This window comes from Sus scrofa, chromosome 12, assembly GCF_054392235.1.
Source record: "Sus scrofa isolate SSC_HxYL_T2T_F1_AM1 chromosome 12, Sscrofa_HxYL_maternal_Yorkshire_Landrace_v2.0, whole genome shotgun sequence".
NCBI classification, from domain to species: domain Eukaryota; kingdom Metazoa; phylum Chordata; class Mammalia; order Artiodactyla; family Suidae; genus Sus; species Sus scrofa.
In genome coordinates this window covers 3,947,772-3,964,601 of record NC_139394.1, presented here as the reverse complement: position 1 = coordinate 3,964,601, position 16,830 = coordinate 3,947,772, and the positions used below count along the sequence as shown (strand labels likewise).

The 16,830-nt window shown below is 48.2% G+C and overlaps 1 protein-coding gene across 12 annotated transcripts in view; it reads left to right on the top strand.

The window, feature by feature from the left end:
• Nucleotides 1-16,830, top strand: part of TNRC6C (trinucleotide repeat containing adaptor 6C) — a 141,485-nt gene that overhangs the window by 70,940 nt on the left and 53,715 nt on the right. For all 12 annotated transcript variants that reach the window (XM_021066535.2, XM_021066531.2, XM_084983451.1 and 9 more), the window contains exon 4: nt 6,246-6,572. In XM_021066535.2, coding sequence (XP_020922194.2) covers nt 6,246-6,572 — 327 coding nt within the window. The remainder of the gene's footprint in view (nt 1-6,245; nt 6,573-16,830) is intronic.

The following is a 16,830-nucleotide window of genomic DNA, read 5'->3' as shown; positions in this document are numbered from 1 at the left end:
TCTGCAGAGTCCAGGGCAGAGGAGTGAGGCCAAAGACTTGAAGTCCACCTGTGGTCAGGGGACCAGCAGAGCAAAGAGGAGTCTGAAGGGACAGGATGGGGGCTAAGCAGCTCCTCTCGTCTTGTGTTGACAAGTCGAGCAGAGTGAATTCTGTTCTCCTTGCTGCTCAACGCTGTGCTCTGTTGAAGCACGTGGGTTCTGAGAAATCGAATCGCCACTTCAATTCGAGTGTTCCCTTTGTTTTTCTGAGTCGTGGCGTCATGGTAGCCTCCATTCATTCGCCATGAAGAAGGGGAGACAGGAAACCAGGTGGTTATTAAGACGAAACAGCACCCACGCAGGACTTGGGCACGTGGTGGTGGTACTCGCGCTTTTCCTCTGGGAGATCCCTACGTCCGATGCTCAGTCTGACAGTATAAGATGCTCCTAGTCCCCCCCGTGGGAGCTGGTCATACTTTTCCTGTGAAGGGCCAGATGGTAAATATTTTAGACTTTGCGGGCCATGTATATGGTCTCTGTGACTTACGCTTCATTGGCGTTTCCCTATCTTTTAAAAATGTAAGAAATATTTGGTTCACCTGCTGGTTCCCACCCCTCTCAGCAGTTATTCAAGGGAAAACTTAGAATACATTGACTCTTAGAATGAGGCTCTCTGAGGTATAAAAAGGACCACACATGTATGTGTGACTGAGTCACTTTGCTGTACAGTAGAAAATTGACAGAACACTGTAAACCAGCTATAAGGGAAAAAATAAAAATCATTAAAAAAAAAAAAAGAAAGAAAGAAAAAGAACCAACATAAGGCATCAGGCAGCTAACACAAGGAAAATTGAATACTCCATGTTTGAAGATTTCAGATTTGATGGTTTAGATTCAACACTAATAACTGATAACATTCATTTATTTGCATCTTCTTCATTTCTGTGTCTTGAATTCCTTTTCCTCTAAAGGTTTTGAAGAAAAATAGCCCTGAACTCGTCCTTTGATCTTTTTGAAAAGATAACAGCAGTGTCCTGGGAGCTCCAGAGCCGCTTGTAGAGCAGGGGATTCTCGTTATCCGAGTTAGCCAAGGGCTGTGGGTCCCTGTGCATGGGGGTGGGACGGGGTGATTTCTTAGGTTCCTGGAGCTACAGCTGCTGGCCTACGCTACAGCCACAGCAACTCGGGATCCGAGCTGCCCTTGCAGCCTACGCACAGCTCACGACAATGCTGAATCCTTAACCCACTGAGTGAGGCCAGGGATGAAACCCACAACCTCATGGTTCCTAGTCAGATTTATTTCTGCTGCACCACGACGGGAACTCTTGCTTCCTCCAGGTTCTGAATTCAGGTAGCTTTCCTTTGTTTCCAGCCTTTGAAAAGGCAGGATGATGCTGGAAGTGCCTTGACTTCGGTCGCAGCTGGTCAGCCATTATGGAATGAGGGCAGCTAGAGCTCTCTGGACTTGCTGGTGGCTCTCTTTCTTCTGTCCTTGCTTCCTCGCTTCCTCCCTCTCCTTCTCTTCCTCCTTTTCTTCTTCTTCTTCTTCTTTTGAATTTTGTAGTGAAAGGAAAGAACCAAGAAGCAATTGCAGGGTCTAGAATAAAGCCTTTGATCCAGATCCATTAAAATGTGCAGTTAAGTGAATGGACATCATAAAGCTCCCTGGAGGCCTACCAGTTGAGGATTCGGCATAATCACTGCTGTAGCACAGGTTCAGTCAGGTTTGTTTGTTTGTTTTGTTTTGTTTTTGTTTTTGTTTTGCTTTTTAGGGCAGCGCCTGCAGCATATGGAGGTTCCCCGGCTAGGGGTCAAAGCGGAGCTACAGCTAACACCACAGCCACAGCAATGCTAGATCCAAACCATGTGTGGGACTTACACCACAGCTCATGGCCACGCTGGATCCTTAACCTGCTGAGTGAGGCCAGGGATCAAACCCGCAACCTCATGGTTCCTAGTCGGATTCATTTCTCCTGCTCCACGATGGGAACTCCCATTTGTAGAGTTTTAATGTTGTGAGGGAGACATCATTTGCTTCTCTGTTTTTGTTTTTGTTTTTGTTTTTCTATTTGCCTTTGCAATTAATAGGCTAATTTTTAGAGCCGTTTGAGATTTACAGAAAGACTGAGCAGAGAACAGAGTTCCCCATATTCCATCTCTCCCCCAGCAACCCCCACCTCGCTTTCTCCCCTTACGACCACCTGGCCTTGGTGTGGTACATTTGTGACAGTGACAAACCAGTACTGATACATTTTTTAAAAACTTTGATGCACGTAGGTTGGCTTACAATGTTGTGCCAATTTCTGATGCATTATTACTAACTAAAGGCTATCGTTTACGTACCAGTTCCCTTTGGGTTGTACAGTTTGATGGGTTTTGACAGATGCCTAACGTTGTGTACCCACTGGTGCGGCATCTCAGCCTTACCCATGCCGTGTCTCATTGTCACAGTGTGTGTCCACTGTTGTCTCACAGGCTCGCTCCCCCTCCCGCTCCCGCTCCTCAGCCCCTCTCAACCACTGAGGGCCTTACAGCCTCTGTTATTCTGCCTTTTCCAGAATGTTATGCTGTAGGGACCACAGAGCATGTAGCCTTTCTGGACTGGCTCCTTTTGCCCTACAGTGTGCATTTAAAGTCCCTCCATTTCTTTTCATGGCTGGATAGCGTCTTTCTTCCTATCGCTGATACTCCATTGTTTGGGTGTTCCACAGTGTGTATCTATTCAGCTGCAGAAGCACGTCTCTTGGTTGCTTCTAGCTTTTGGCAATTATGAATAAAACTTCTGTCAACATTCCTTTGGAGGCTTTTGTGTGTGGATGTACGTTTTCAACTCATTAGGTAAATACTTAGGAACTTCTCCTATTTTAAATCATCTAAAGGCCAATGTCAGGAAAAACATAGGCCCCTATGCATTTAAAAATTAACCTATAGTAGGTTTTATCGCTCTCTTTAAAAAAAAAAAAAAAGATGTAATGGATGTTCGTGTCAGCAGTATTCCACACTGAGTGCTGGGTCAGTACAGGCTACTCCGGATGTTTGGGAAGCTCCCAAACTGGCCTTGGAGAGTCAGGGAAGGTTCTGAGAGGAAGTGACATTTAATTTGATGTTTAAGAGCCCCTGTGGTGGCTCAGTGATAACGAACCCTCCTAGTATCCAAGAGGTTGAGGGTTTGATCCCTGGCCTTGCTTAGAGGGTTAAGGATCTGGCGTTGCTTTGAGCTGTGGTGTAGGTTGCAGACGCGACTCGGATCCCACGTGGCTATGGCTGTGGTGTAGACCGGCAACCGAAGCTCCCATTCGACCCCTAGCCTTGGCGTGGGTGCAGTCCTAAAAAGCGAAAAAAAAAAAAAAAAAAAAAAGTATTTAAAGAATGACTAGGATTGCCATGTTTTCTTCCACCTGAGGTATGATCAATTGTTTTAGGCATTATTTCACACACCCCTTAGGAAAACACATTGCCAGTGAGATTGATACATACATCATGAGTTATAAGGTGCATCCCAGCGTCAGAAACATTGAAATGCAGAAATGGGTTTGAGGAGTGACGGTACGGGGTGGTGAGATGGAGGATGGGAGCGCGGTGGTCCAGCAGCAAGATCCACAGTGAAGTAGAGAACCAGGGGTTAGGGCAGATCACCACTGGCACCTTGGACTCCATCCCAAGTGGACTGGATGCCGCCAAGCCGGGGAGGAGGTCTGCATCCCAGAAGGAATCCGCTGGCTGCAGCGGGGTGAATTAGAGCAGTCCATTTCAGAGTTGCTGCCGTGGTGCAGTGGGATTGACGGCGACTTGAGAGCTCTGGGGCGCACGTTTGATCCCCGGCACAGCACAGTGGGTGAAGGATCCGGTGTTGCCACAGCTGCGGCTTAGGTGGTGACTGCAGCTCAGATCTGATCCCCGCCCAGGAACTCCATATGCCCTGGTCAGGCACAGGCAGTGGAAATGGATGGGTTAGTTTGAGGGATCTTAGGGGACATTTGCAAGCTAGAAATGTCACAGTTCGGGGTTGGTTGGAGGTAGGTTTGGGGAGACAAAGGGAGTCACCAAGGATGGAACCCGGGTTTCTGACTTGGAGCTGACTGCCAGGAGAACGGCGGGAAGACGGAGGGAGACGAGGGAGGTGAGAGAGCTGATGAGTACTAGGGGTGCGTCGACTTTGAGGTGCCTGAAGGACATCCGGGGTGGGTATCTGCCAGCCGTGACCCCAGGCCCGATCACATGGAGCTCCAGGAGTAGATGAGAGGACCCAGGCTGAGCGTCTTCAGCGGAACCTTAGAGAGGCCGAAGCAGCAGCCTGCCACGGGGCCAGGAGGTGGCCGGAGAGGCCAGAGGGGGTCCCAGCCGGGGCTTGCAGGGTCACGGAGGCCAGGAGGAGACGCCCGGAGTGACCAGAGTGGGCACCGCTGATGGAGACCACTGAGAGGGCGAGCAGGAAGGCCGGGGGGCGGCGAGGGCTTTAGCGTGGAGGAGGCGGTGGCGGCGGCTGAGAGGAGCTGGAGGAGGGGCACGGGGCAGGTGAGGAAGCAGGCCCGGTCCAGGAGAGCAGGGGGCGCTGTGCATGCTGCCCAGCAGCAGCTGCTTGCAGGCAGGTGACCACAGTCCCTAGGCAGGTGACCTGTTGGAAATGTGCCCTCCTCCGCCCTGCGCACAAGTGCAGTAGCTGGCGTTCTCCTCTTTTGTATGCTCAGCGATGTCCAGCTACTAAGCCCTGGCAGAAAAAATATAAATATTTGTAAAACAAAGAATTAATGGAAGGCCCCCGCTCCTGCTTGGGGCCTTTATGTCTGCCCTGGAGAATGCCATGGGTTGAAGACCCAGGACCCGCAAAGTCCCCGAGACGAGATCCAGAGCCGTGGAGGGAGCCGCCTGTGTTGCTGCTCTGACCAAGTTGTTGCCTGCCGACCTTTATTTTTTTGGAGAGTAAAGTCAAGTTTATCTTCTGGGATGGGAGATAAGGCATCACTGCTGGAGAGTGGAGCCAGGCAGCCCCAGGAATCTCGGCGGTCTGGAAGCACGGGGGCGGCCCGAGGCCAGGGACGGCGAATCGAGGTTAGGCACAACTGTGATTTCTCAAGAGAGCCTTAGCAATCCAGGTCCGGGCCGGAGAGAGTAGACAGTGGCTTCGTCCAGAGTTGAGGGTTTGCCAGCCAGAGCGACAAAAAATGTGGGCGGACGCCTTGCGGATCCTGGCTGTGCACGATAGGGCCCCGGGCTGGACTGCAGAACCCATTTTGGGTGATTGAAGGGCAGTGAAAGGCAATCAGTAGCATCTTATGTCCCCCCGGTGTCCGTTGGAAACATTTTTATCTTATTTACACAAATAAGATATCAGAGAACTAGGTATAAACTCATTTTGCACTTAGCTTTTGCTCTAAAATGAAAGACATTTATAAATTAAAGAGAAAAAAATTTTTTTCAAATAACGAGATGAACGTAGTGTCTTGGATATGAGTGTTTCAGGTTCAAGATGGAAATGACCTTGGGACTCAGACTCTGGCACTTGGCATCCTGTGCCCCCTTCCTCACTCAGGGTCACTGCTCATCACCTTTTGCATTTGGCATGCTCATGAGCACAGCCCCTCAGGCTGTCAGTCAACTCTGCTGCTGCTCCTTTTCTGTTTACATTGCTGTGAAACCTTTGCAGGCAGGTTTATCAGCAGACCCTGGTAGCATTGCGGCTTGGACTTAATGCACACGCATCATTTGCAAATTAGCCCCCTGCGTTCTTTTCCAGTGAATCTGTAAGGAGTATAGAGAGCTGTAGATACCATAGCCACAAATGCCTTCGTTATTCAGATAACCCAGAAGGTACCTATGTGTTAGGTTGTCTTCAGAATTAAAAAAAAAAAACATGTATAAATTCGTGGACATCCGATGGTCCCTTAATTTTGAGAAGCACTGGCTGAGAGCAGGGGTTCTCAGAGTGTGGGCCTGGGCGCTTGTCAGAAGCGCAGGTTCCCCAACTTCCCTCCCCTCCCCTGCAGGAGGCTTTAATCCGCCTCCAGCTCAAGCCTGAGAATGGCTGCTCCGACCCAGCCTGCTCACTCGTCTCACAGATGAGGAAACTGGCCAAGAGCTGCAGCTCAGGACCACGGTGCTCTGTGGGGAACTGGGTCTCACACCTGCAGCTCTGGCGTTAGAGCATCTCGAGCCCCAGACGGAGCTCCACGTTGTCATTTCTTTTCCCCTTGGTGTTCTCTCTGGGTTGGGTTGCGTTGAAGGAAGTGTGACTAATGTGTTGGGGTCTTTTCCTTGTGTTCTCCTAGTGCCAGAACCTACTAAGACCTGTCCAGGCCAGCCCCAACCTGCCGGGACCAGTTCCAGTACTTCCACCAGCACTCTCTCCAGCAGCAGCAATGGCAAACGTGCGTCCGCCGGCGGCCAGCAGCCAGCTGCATCCCGTTACCTGCCTCGCGAGGTGCCTCCCCGCTTCCGCCAGCAAGAACAGAAGCAGCTGTTAAAGAGAGGTCAGCCACTGCCCACCGGGGCTCTGACCAGCGGGAGCCCCACCCAGGGTGCGGGGCCTGCGGGGCTGAGCCCTCCCCCGCTGCCTGGAGCCGGAGCGCCGCAGCACCCCAGCAAGCCCCAAGCAGGTAAACCTCGAAGAACTGGGCGTTCTCTCCAGCTGAGAACCGCTGTGCTGTTTTCAACTGTGCTGCCCAGCGGTCCACATGGACATGTTACGGTCCACATTTACTGTTTATGTGGTGAAGCTGGCCAGCTAGCTAGATGAGAGATTGATGCATTTCAATTGAATTTAGAAGTTTAATTCTGTCTCCCCCTGCTTATATTATTTCTCATATATTTTCAGATGGCATTAGCTACTTCAGCTAATGCTGCTCACCAAGACTGAGGGTGAGCGCCAGGACATACTCATCTGTCAAGGCAGATGCTCTCAAGCCCTGTCGTGAAAACTTCTAAACAAACCCTTTTCTCTCCGGTCCCTAGGATCTCTCAGGACTGCACTCATACTTTCCAAGCAGGGAGGTGATAGCGTTTTATGGGGAGTGGGTGTTTCTAAGTGTAACGTTCCCACACGTTCTCAGGCAGCCCTGCCTGCACCTCCCTGCACTCGCGCTTGGCCCTTGCTTCTGCTCAGTGTCCTTGCCTACTGTTCAGTGCTAGCTTTCTCTGGGCTCCCAGGAGAAGCTTGTTTCTAGCTTCCAGGATGTCAGCATCTCTCATCTCCTTTCTCTCCTGTTCCCATTTTCTTAACCTCATACATGATGTGGGATCTCAGTTCCCAGACTAGGATTTGAACTCGGGCTGTGGCGGTAAAAGTGCCAAGTCTTGACCACTACTCCACCAGGGAGCTCACGTTGACCTCATGGATTTTTTTTTTTTTTTTTTTTGTCTTTTCCAGGGCCACATCCAAGGCACATGGAGGTTCCCAGGCTAGGGGTCTAATTGGAGCTGTAGCTGCCAGCCTACGCCACAGCCACAACAAATCCGAGCTGCGCCTGCAACCTACACCACAGCTCATGGCAACGCCAGGTCCTTAACCCACTGAGCAAGGCCAGGGATCGAACCCGCAACCTCACGGTTCCTAGTCGGATTCATTAACCACTGAGCCATGGTGGGAACTCTGACCTCATGGATTTATACTTTTAAAAATTTCCTTACTGGCGTTTTAGGGATAGTTTTGAAAGAGAGCAAAAGTACATGTGTTCACCTGCCATGATTCTCTGTTATTTTCTTAAACCTTTCCGTTTCAAGTAATTCAACTCCCAGTTGGCACTGGTTCCAGCAAATTCAGGTCTGTAATTAGAGAAGCAAAGAAACTTCTTGAATTCGGCTGGAATTAATATAAATTTACAATTCTTATTAATGTTTGTTTTCCTCCATGTGCTGCCTTTTAATATGGGGAATAATTCCAGCATGACATAGAAGAGTTTATAGCAGAATTTCTCAAAATCATGACTTTGTGGTTTTATTCAGGATAAATGCATTTATACAGTGTTGCCATGTCTCTTCACATAGGCTTGACGTTCATCTGCTAAATTCCTGGTGGAGGGATGTAGGTCAGTGGTTGTCACCAACAACTAGGACGAAAAATGATCAAATGTACTTGTTGAATTAGCCCCTCTACCTGACTGCACCCGGTTTAGAGTCAAACATACAGTTACTTTCCTCACTGAAATAGGGCCCTCCAGCCAGGCTCAACACAGACGATAGTCATACCTATATAGTTTGGTTATGGATTTAAGACGCTTACTGTGAAATACTGAAAAGGAAGCGTGACAGGCCTGTCATCTTGTAGGTGTATCTCATGATTGTGAGACTAGCTGGCAGTCTTGCGTCAGTGTTCTCATTAAATGCTACTGGCGCGAGATATTACTAGTATCATCTTAGGAAGTAGAAAATAAGCAAAGAGTTGATTCAGTAAAATTTGTATGAAAGTAATATTCTTTAATAAAATATTTGTCTCTATAAATAGAATATCCTCCTCCAGACAGTTATTCCTAGTTCATTGTACTTTTAAAATATACACATCAAAGGAGTTCCCATTGTGGCTCAGCAGAAACGAATCAGCTGAGGTTCGATCCCTGGCCTGGCTCAGCGTGTTAAGGATCCGGCATTGCTAGGGGCTCTGATGTAGGCCAGCAGCTGCAGCACTGATCCACCCCCAGCCTGGAAACCCCCATATGCCACAAGTGTGGCCCTGAAAAAAAAAAATTAATAAATAAATAAAAGGATGAATGTTGGGTCTGCAGAACTAAGATTGAATTACTCAAACAGGGGGCAGGTTGTGACTAGTCCTTAGGAACTTAACAGCAGGCTATTTCTAGTGATAAGAAAAGTGAAATTGGGAGTTATTTCAGCCCAGCACATTAATTTTCTGTGTTTTCCCCAAGTGTATCAGCTTGTGCTAATATACTGATGGCCAGCCTAATGCTCCGAGGTTATTCTTTGTCCCATGGCGTGAACTTAAGAGGCAGTAGGAACAAACCTGAGTTGACTCTTGCCTCTGGAGCCATTAAAAGTGTCCATGACATTACTGACCTTCCAGTAACCATCACGATGCTTGCTGACAATGAAGAACCCTTGTTTGACCAGTTGAGCTTTCGCTAGGTCTCACATCACCAGAGAGCAGCAATTTAAACCTCCCCCCCTTTCCTACCAAAGTTTAGGTTCGAGGAGTTCCCGTTGTGGCTCAGTGGGTTAAGAACTTGACAATGTCAGTGAGGATGCAGATTCGATCCTTGACCTCGCTCAGTGGGTTAAGGATCCGAGGTTGCCACAAGCTGTGGTTCAGATCACTGCTGCTGCAGCTCTGATTCGAACCCTAGCCCAGGAACTTCCATATGCTGTAGGTACAGCCCTAAAGAGAAAAACGAAACAAAGCAATTTCAGGTTCTGTCGGACCCTGTCGTGTTGGCTTCCTGCCATCTCCTTGTGAGCCCAGGCAGGGTGTCATTGGAGAGGCCCCACTGGTCTTGTAACAGTATTTAAGTCAACGCTGATGGTGTGTTCTAGGGAACTGAGGCTTCCGATAGTAGCATGCAAAACCCAGTCCCCTCGGCCTTTAGGGTGCAATAATGCTGATGCGGAAGGGAAATCCAGTGAGTTTAAGCAAAAGCAGATTCTTTATATCGGGAGTCCAGTTCAAAATAAGGAAGTTTTCTAGCATCAAGGCAACTGTTCCCATTAATCGTTGATGCTCTGACTCCACCTGAGATCATCTCCCGGGGGTGACATCCCTCATGTGGGAACACGGTTCACAGACAGGCATGACCTGAGCCACGTGGACTGGCCTGGGCAGCTCCGGAGGGTCGGGGCAGGACCAGCCAGGCAGAAGTCCTGCCAGGTGAGGCAGGCCCCAGCCCTGTGGGAGAACTTGGTCCCTCTTCCATCACTGGCAGCCTCCAAAGAAACAATCGGGAGGCACCGTGGGTGGAAGGGTTCCCTGAGGGGTTCAGTCCAGCCCCGGTTCCAAGTTCTCTAAGTAACAACAGTTTGACCTGGGGGGGGGGAAATTGCCTTTCTAATAAAATAGTACAGGGGAAAATAGATGTTGAAGTTCATGTACTGATTTGGAGGGGAGCTCATTAAGCCAAGTGGCAAAGAATTTTAACTGGTGAGATAAGTGTTAGCAGTATGTAAATGTAGTGATTCATCCTATTAAGGCTCCGAAAAATGTCCTTACTTTCTGTTCAGACTGTGTTTTTGCCAGTCTGCAGCATAACTCCAGCTTGAAACACCGAGAGCTTTTATTATCTTTAAAAAAAATTCTTTCTCAATGTGCTAAAGGAAGAACAAATGTATTGTTTCGGTGGCTGCTTTGTACAGTCATAAACAGAAGCTTTAGTTAATATGCGGTAGTGTTTGCTACGTAGATCTTTTGTCGATAGAAGCAGGAAAGTAATTAAGAAGTTGGACACGTGCCATTTGCATATGGAGCTGATTTGGAAAATGATAGCTGGTGTTGGTATGCCAGCCGCTTAGGGGGTATTTAGGAAGAGTGGGAAAGAGGAAAGAAGGGAAAACAAAGGCGCGGGAAAGGGAAGTGGTTTATGTGCGTTCACCCAAATTCAGCCAGTAGGCAACACACCGTCGCTCTTCTGGCTGACTTTCAAAAAAGAAAAGTGGCTCTGGTGCTGCTTTAATTGGGTCCTGGAGTGAAAATGTCTGTGACACTGGAAAGAATTTAAAAAGGGAGGAAGATCCGTTTAGCGTCAGCTGCAATTAGATAACCAGAGCTTTCCAATCTTCGCCGCGGAGGCCTCCCCGGGTGGAAGGAGATGATGGGCTCGCTCAGGGCGTGGGAAGGGCACCGCCACCTCCTGCCGCGCCGCGCCTGCAGGGACGTCCTGGCCGCGCCACCCGAGACAGGCGCCCGCGCGGCCCGCGCGCAAGGTAGCGGCCCTCCCTGCAGGTGCTTCTGCCCCAGCGAGGCGAGGGAACAAGGCTAGCCCGGCACAGACCACCGACGGCGCAGCTTCTCCCGGGCCGGGGGCCGGGGGCCGGGGCTCGGAGGGAACCGCCCAGACCGCGCGGGCCGTGGGGCGCCCGGCAGCCCGGCCCCGCTCCCTTCGGGCCCCGCTCCCTTCGCCGGCGGGGCAGACGCTCAAGATGGCGCCGTGGCCGGGCCCCCGCGCGCGCGCCCGCCTCCTTGCGCGCGCCCGCGGCCCTGGCCCGCCGGCGACCCCTGGGCTGCCCTGGCCCTCGGTGTGGAGCTGTTTGCTTTGCCCCCTTCTGTCCTTGTTGCAATAGGTTCCTAACCCGGAGGAAGCAGTCATTTTTTTCCTGTCACTTTGGAGAAAATCGGCAATAAGCTTAATTTTTTGGACACTTTCGTTATTGTTCTCAGAAAGCTTTCGCTCCCCTCTGCATTTAATAAGCATTTATGGAGGTTGGCAGATGAGATGTCTCGGAGTCGGCCCAGTGATGGAATTCTGAATTCAAAGTACTTTCTGCAGAAGATTTTCCCGCACAGTCAGGGCCGTGGAGAGGAGGCGTCTTAGGTTCTCCGAGCGGAAAACTGCGGCTCCGCTCATCCTGCCCTTGAAAGCCAGCGGCGGGGAATGCGTGTCCTCAGTTAGCATTAGTCCGCGTGTTTCTGCCGATGGAGCGCGCTGGGGATTATTTCTGTAATGCACAGGTTGTTGTGAAACAGGCGCGGAGGAGCGGTCGCGGGCTGCGTGTCGGCGTTAGCGCTAATTAAGCACCCACAGGCCTCAGTAGATCTTGTCAGCACCTCTCTATCTGATTCATTTGATACCTAATTAAAATTTTGCTTACCGTAGCTTTTGGAAGCTCTTTGTTAAATACTTTTTCTTGAAAAGTGTATCTTTACATGGTAACGTTTTGGAAGTTAAAAACAAGAAAGCTTTTCTCTTTTAAACCATGCTGTTTTATAATTTTTAGTATAATCACTTAAGACAATTTATGTTACTTAGATTTTTACAAAGACACCTGTTATTAGAATGTGTGAACCAGGAGTTCCTGTCGTGTGGCAGCAGAAATGAATCTGACTAGGACCCATGAGGTTGCAGGTTTGATTCCTGGCCTCACTCAGTGGGTTAAGGATCCAGTGTTGCCATGAGCTGTGGTGTAGGACGCAGACTCAGCTCGGATCCTGCGTTGCTGTGGCTGTGCTGTAGGCACGCAGCCGTAGCTCCAATTTGACCTCTAGCCTGGGAACTTCATATGCCGCAGGTGCAGCAAAAGAAAAAGAAAAAAAAAAGAATGTGTGAACCATTTGAACAATAGAAAAAAGAGAACATTATACAGAAACTTCATTACTTTTCTCTTGTTAAGGCTTTTTAGTGGAAGTATTTTGGAAATAGAAGGTGGTAGTGGAAGAAGCACTAGCATTTCATTCTGGAGGTACTGGCTTCCATTCAGTCCCTACTGCTTATTGGTTACACACCTTTTCCAGGTGTGGCCTCTCAGCCTCTATTTGGCCATCTGTAAAACAGATATAATTTGTAAGGTTCAGTTAATTTAAGTGTGTGGAAATACTTGGAACTTCAAAATGCTGTGAAATAAGTGATGTCTTAGGGATATGAAGGATCCTATTTATAAACTCTCAAACTTGCTGCATATCAGATGCATGGATTTTAGCCTTTTTTTTTTTTTTTTTTTTTTTTTTTTTTTTTTGTATTTTTAGGGCCACTCTTGCAGCTTATGAAGGTTCTCAGGCTCGGGGTTGAATCAGAGCTGTAGCTGCTGGCCACAGCTACAGCCACAGCAATGCCAGATCCAAGCCACATCTTTGACCTACACCACAGCTCAGGACAACACCGGATCCTTAACCCACTGAGCGAGGCCAGGGATCGAACCTGCATCCTCATGGATGCTAGTCAGATTCATTACCACTGAGCCACGACGGGAACTCTGGATATTAGCCTTTTTAAAGCTCCTGGACTATTCTGGAGAGTCCAGAATAACCTATAAGAGAATCCAGTCCTGGTTTACTTCAGAGCTTTCCTTTATTCCAAATACCTTTCCAGAAGTCAGTCATTTTACAAATCTCTTTCACATAGTCTTTCAGACTACAGTTCTTAAATTGATAACATAGACAAGAGATTTTGGTTTATGAAAACCATATTGTTCAAATATTTTTGAAGTCATAAATTCTAAGAAAAGTGGTGTTTGTTTTGTTTTGTTTTGTTTTGTTTTCTGTCTTTTTGCATTTTCTAGGGCCGCTCCCACAGCATGTGGAGGTTCTCAGGCTAGAGGTCTAATCGGAGCTGTAGCCACCAGCCAACACCAGAGCCACAGCCACGTGGGATCCGAGCTGCATCTGCGACCCACACCACAGCTCACGGCAACGCTGGATCCTTAACCCACTGAGCGAGGCCAGGGATGGAACCCGAAACCTCATGGTTCCCAGCTGGATTCGCTTCCGCTCTGCCATGACGGGAACTCCCAAGAATGGTGTGTTTTAAACAGAAAGAGACTAATAGTCTTAAAAATGTTAAAACATTTTCCTTTGGAGATTAATTCCAATGTCAGAATATGTGGTGGTGCTGGTGGCGGTGGAAGTGGTGCCACGGGCAGTGGTGGTGGAGAAGGTGGTTAGGACGTGATGATGGGGATGGTGGTGGTGGAGGAGGAGGCGATGATGCTGGTGGTGTGACGTGGTGGCGCCGAAGGTGATGAAGAGGGACAGGCGGCAGGAGAGCAGAGACTTTAGGGGTTCCCCAGAACAGAACTAATCCAACTGCTCCTCAGAGACTACAGTCTCCGTGGTGAAAGGGTGGTGAGCAGGTAAAGCCTAATTTTTCCTAAGTTAACTCCTTTATGTGCTCGGGACATAGGTTCTCTGTGTTTGTTTGGTTCTTACCACTGCACCAAGGAAACAGTGGTGAGTGGTATTTGAAATCAACTTGTCCATAAGTATAGCGTATTAAAGATGTAACCTTTGGGGGGGGCACTCCTGTGGTATATGGAAGTTCCCGGGCCAGGGAGCAAACCTGCAGCGCAAGGCGCAGGGCTGACAGCACTGGATCCTTAAACCGCTGAGTCACAGAGGAACTCTTAAAGTCGTAACTTTCTGCTTTCTTGTTTTCAAGTGCTTTCCAGCTTTTAAATGTGTTTTAATGTTAAAGTACATAGGGCATATGGCACAATGAACCTATCCACACAAGAGAAGCAGGCTCACCGACATAGGGAGCAGAGTTGGGGTTGCCGAGGGGGAGGAAGCAGGAGGGATGGGGAGCTCAGGTTAGTAGCTGCAAACTATTGCTTTTAGAATGGATGAGCAGTGAGATCCTACTGCGTAGCACAGGGACTATATCCAGTCTTTTGAGATAGAACATAATGGAAGATGGTACCAGAAAAAGAATGTGTGTAACACGTGTGACTGGGTCACTTTGCTGTACAGCAGAAACTGGCACAACATTGTAAATCAGCTATACTTCCTTCACAAAATAGATGATTAACGAGAACCTACTGTATAGCCCAGGAAAATCTACTCATTAGTTTGTAATAACTATTATGGGGAAAAAAGGATGGATATATTTATATGTATGATTGATTTGCTTTGCTCTACACTTGAAACTAATACAACATTGTAAATCAACTATACTCTGGGAGTTCATAGTTTCAAATGATGCAACTGACAAGGGCTTAATCTCTAAAATAATTTATACAACTCAACAGCAAAAAACCCAACAGCCCAACTGAAAAATGGACAAAAGACCTGAATAGACATTTCTCCAAAGAAGATATATGGATGGCCAACAAGCACGTGAAAAAATGCTCAACATCACTAATTATTAGAGCAGCGCAAATCCAAAACACTATGAGGTACCACCTCATACCTGTCAGAATGGCCATCATTAACAAGTCCACAAATAACCAGTGCTGGAGAGGGTGTGGAGAAGGGGGAGCCCTTTTACACTGTTGGTGGGAATGTAAATTGGTACAACCAATATGGAAAACAGTATGGAGGTACCTCAGACAACTAAATATAGAACTACCATATGACCCAGCAATCCCACTCTCGGGCTATATCCAGACAAAACTTTCCTTGAAAAAGACACACGCACACCTATGTTCATTGCAGCGCTGTTCATAATAACCAAGACATGGAAACAACCTAAATGTCCATGCAGATGAATGGATTAAGAAGATGTGGTATATATACACAATGAAACACTACTCAGCCATAAAAAAGAACAAAATAATGCCATTTACAGCAACATGGATGGAACTAGAGACTCTCATACGAAGTGAAATCAGTCCAAAAGAGAAAGAAAATACCATATATCACATATATCTGGAATCTAACATACAGCAAAAATGAACCTTTCCACAGAAAAGAAACTCATGGACTTGGAGAAGAGACTTGTGGCTGCCAAGGGGGAGGGAGTGGGGTGGACGGGAGGCTGGTGTTAACAGATGCAAATTCTTGCATTTGGAGTGGATAAGCAACCAGCTCCTGCTGTGTAGCACAGGGAACTATATCTAGTCACGTGATGGAGCACGATGGAGGAAAATGTGAGAAGAAGAATGTATATATATGTGTGGCTGGGTCACTTTGCTGTACAGTAGAACTTAACAGAACACTAAACCAACTATAATGGAAAAAAATTAAAATTGTTTAAAAATTTAAAAAAAAAAAAAGAAAAGAAAAGAAAATCCCACATAGTATCCAAGAGGATGCAGGTTTGATCCCTGGCCTCGATCAGGGGGTCAGGCATCCAGTGTTTCTGCAAGCTGCATCGTAGGTCACAGATGCTGCTCGGATCCAGTGTGGCAGTGGTGGTGGCAGCGGCGGTGGTATAGTCTGGCAGCTGCAGCTCCACTTTGACCCCTGGACCCCCTTCCCACAGGGAAGACTCCTGCAGGAACTTCCAGTTGCCACAGGTGCCGCCCCAAAAGAAGAAATAGAAAAGTGGAGTTTCCGTTGTGGCGCAGTGGTTAATGAATCCGACTAGGAACCATGAGGTTTCGGGTTCGATCCCTGGCCTTGCTCAGTGGGTTAAGAATCCAACATTGCTGTCAGCTGTGGTGTAGGTTACAGATGCAGCTCAGATCCCTCGTTGCTGTGGTTCTGGCGTAGGCCGGTAACTACAGCTCCGATTTGACCCCTAGCCTGGGAACCTCCATATGCCGCAGAAGCGGCCCTAGAAAAAGGTGAAAAGACAAAAAAAGAAAAAAATAGAAAAAGTAAAGTAAGGAGTGGTGCTTTATGCATCTTGCCCCTCAGAGGGGAGACAGGTGGTGTTCACCTGTGCAGTGTGTGTAACGTCTCAGTAGGACTGTGGACCTCGAGTGTTCAGCAGAATGTGAGCGTTTCGGGGAACTTTCACTTGAGGACATTGTGCCCAGAGTCCCAGCTGGACAGTGTCCAGTGTCCAGCACGGGGCCCCAAACTGTTAGAAGAGGAAGTTTGTAAAGAAGCTCTGGGGCCCCGAGAATGTATCAGAACAGGGAAGTAAGGCCCCCAAATCAAATACAGAAGCACAGCACAGAGTAATTTTTACCTTAACCTTTATTTTTACCTTTAATTTTATCCTTTTTTTTTTTTTTTTTCTTTCTTTTCTTTGGGTCTGTGTGTCTTTTTAGGGCCGCACTCACGGCATATGGAGGTTCCCAGGCTAGGCGTCGAATCGGAGCTGTAGCTACCGGCCTACACCACAGCCATAGCACCTCCAGATTTGAGCTGCATCTGCCACCTACACCCCAGCTCACGGCAACACCGGACCCTTAGCCCACTGAGTGAGACCAGGGATCAAACCTGCAACCTCATGGTTCCTAGTCAGATTTGTTTCCACTGTGGCATGACCGAAACTCCCTAATTCTATCCTTAACTTGTTGGTTTCTACATATTTAATGTTCATTCTGGTCCTATTAGCACCTCCAAAAATACTCTCTTAGAAAAATGTTTATATTACT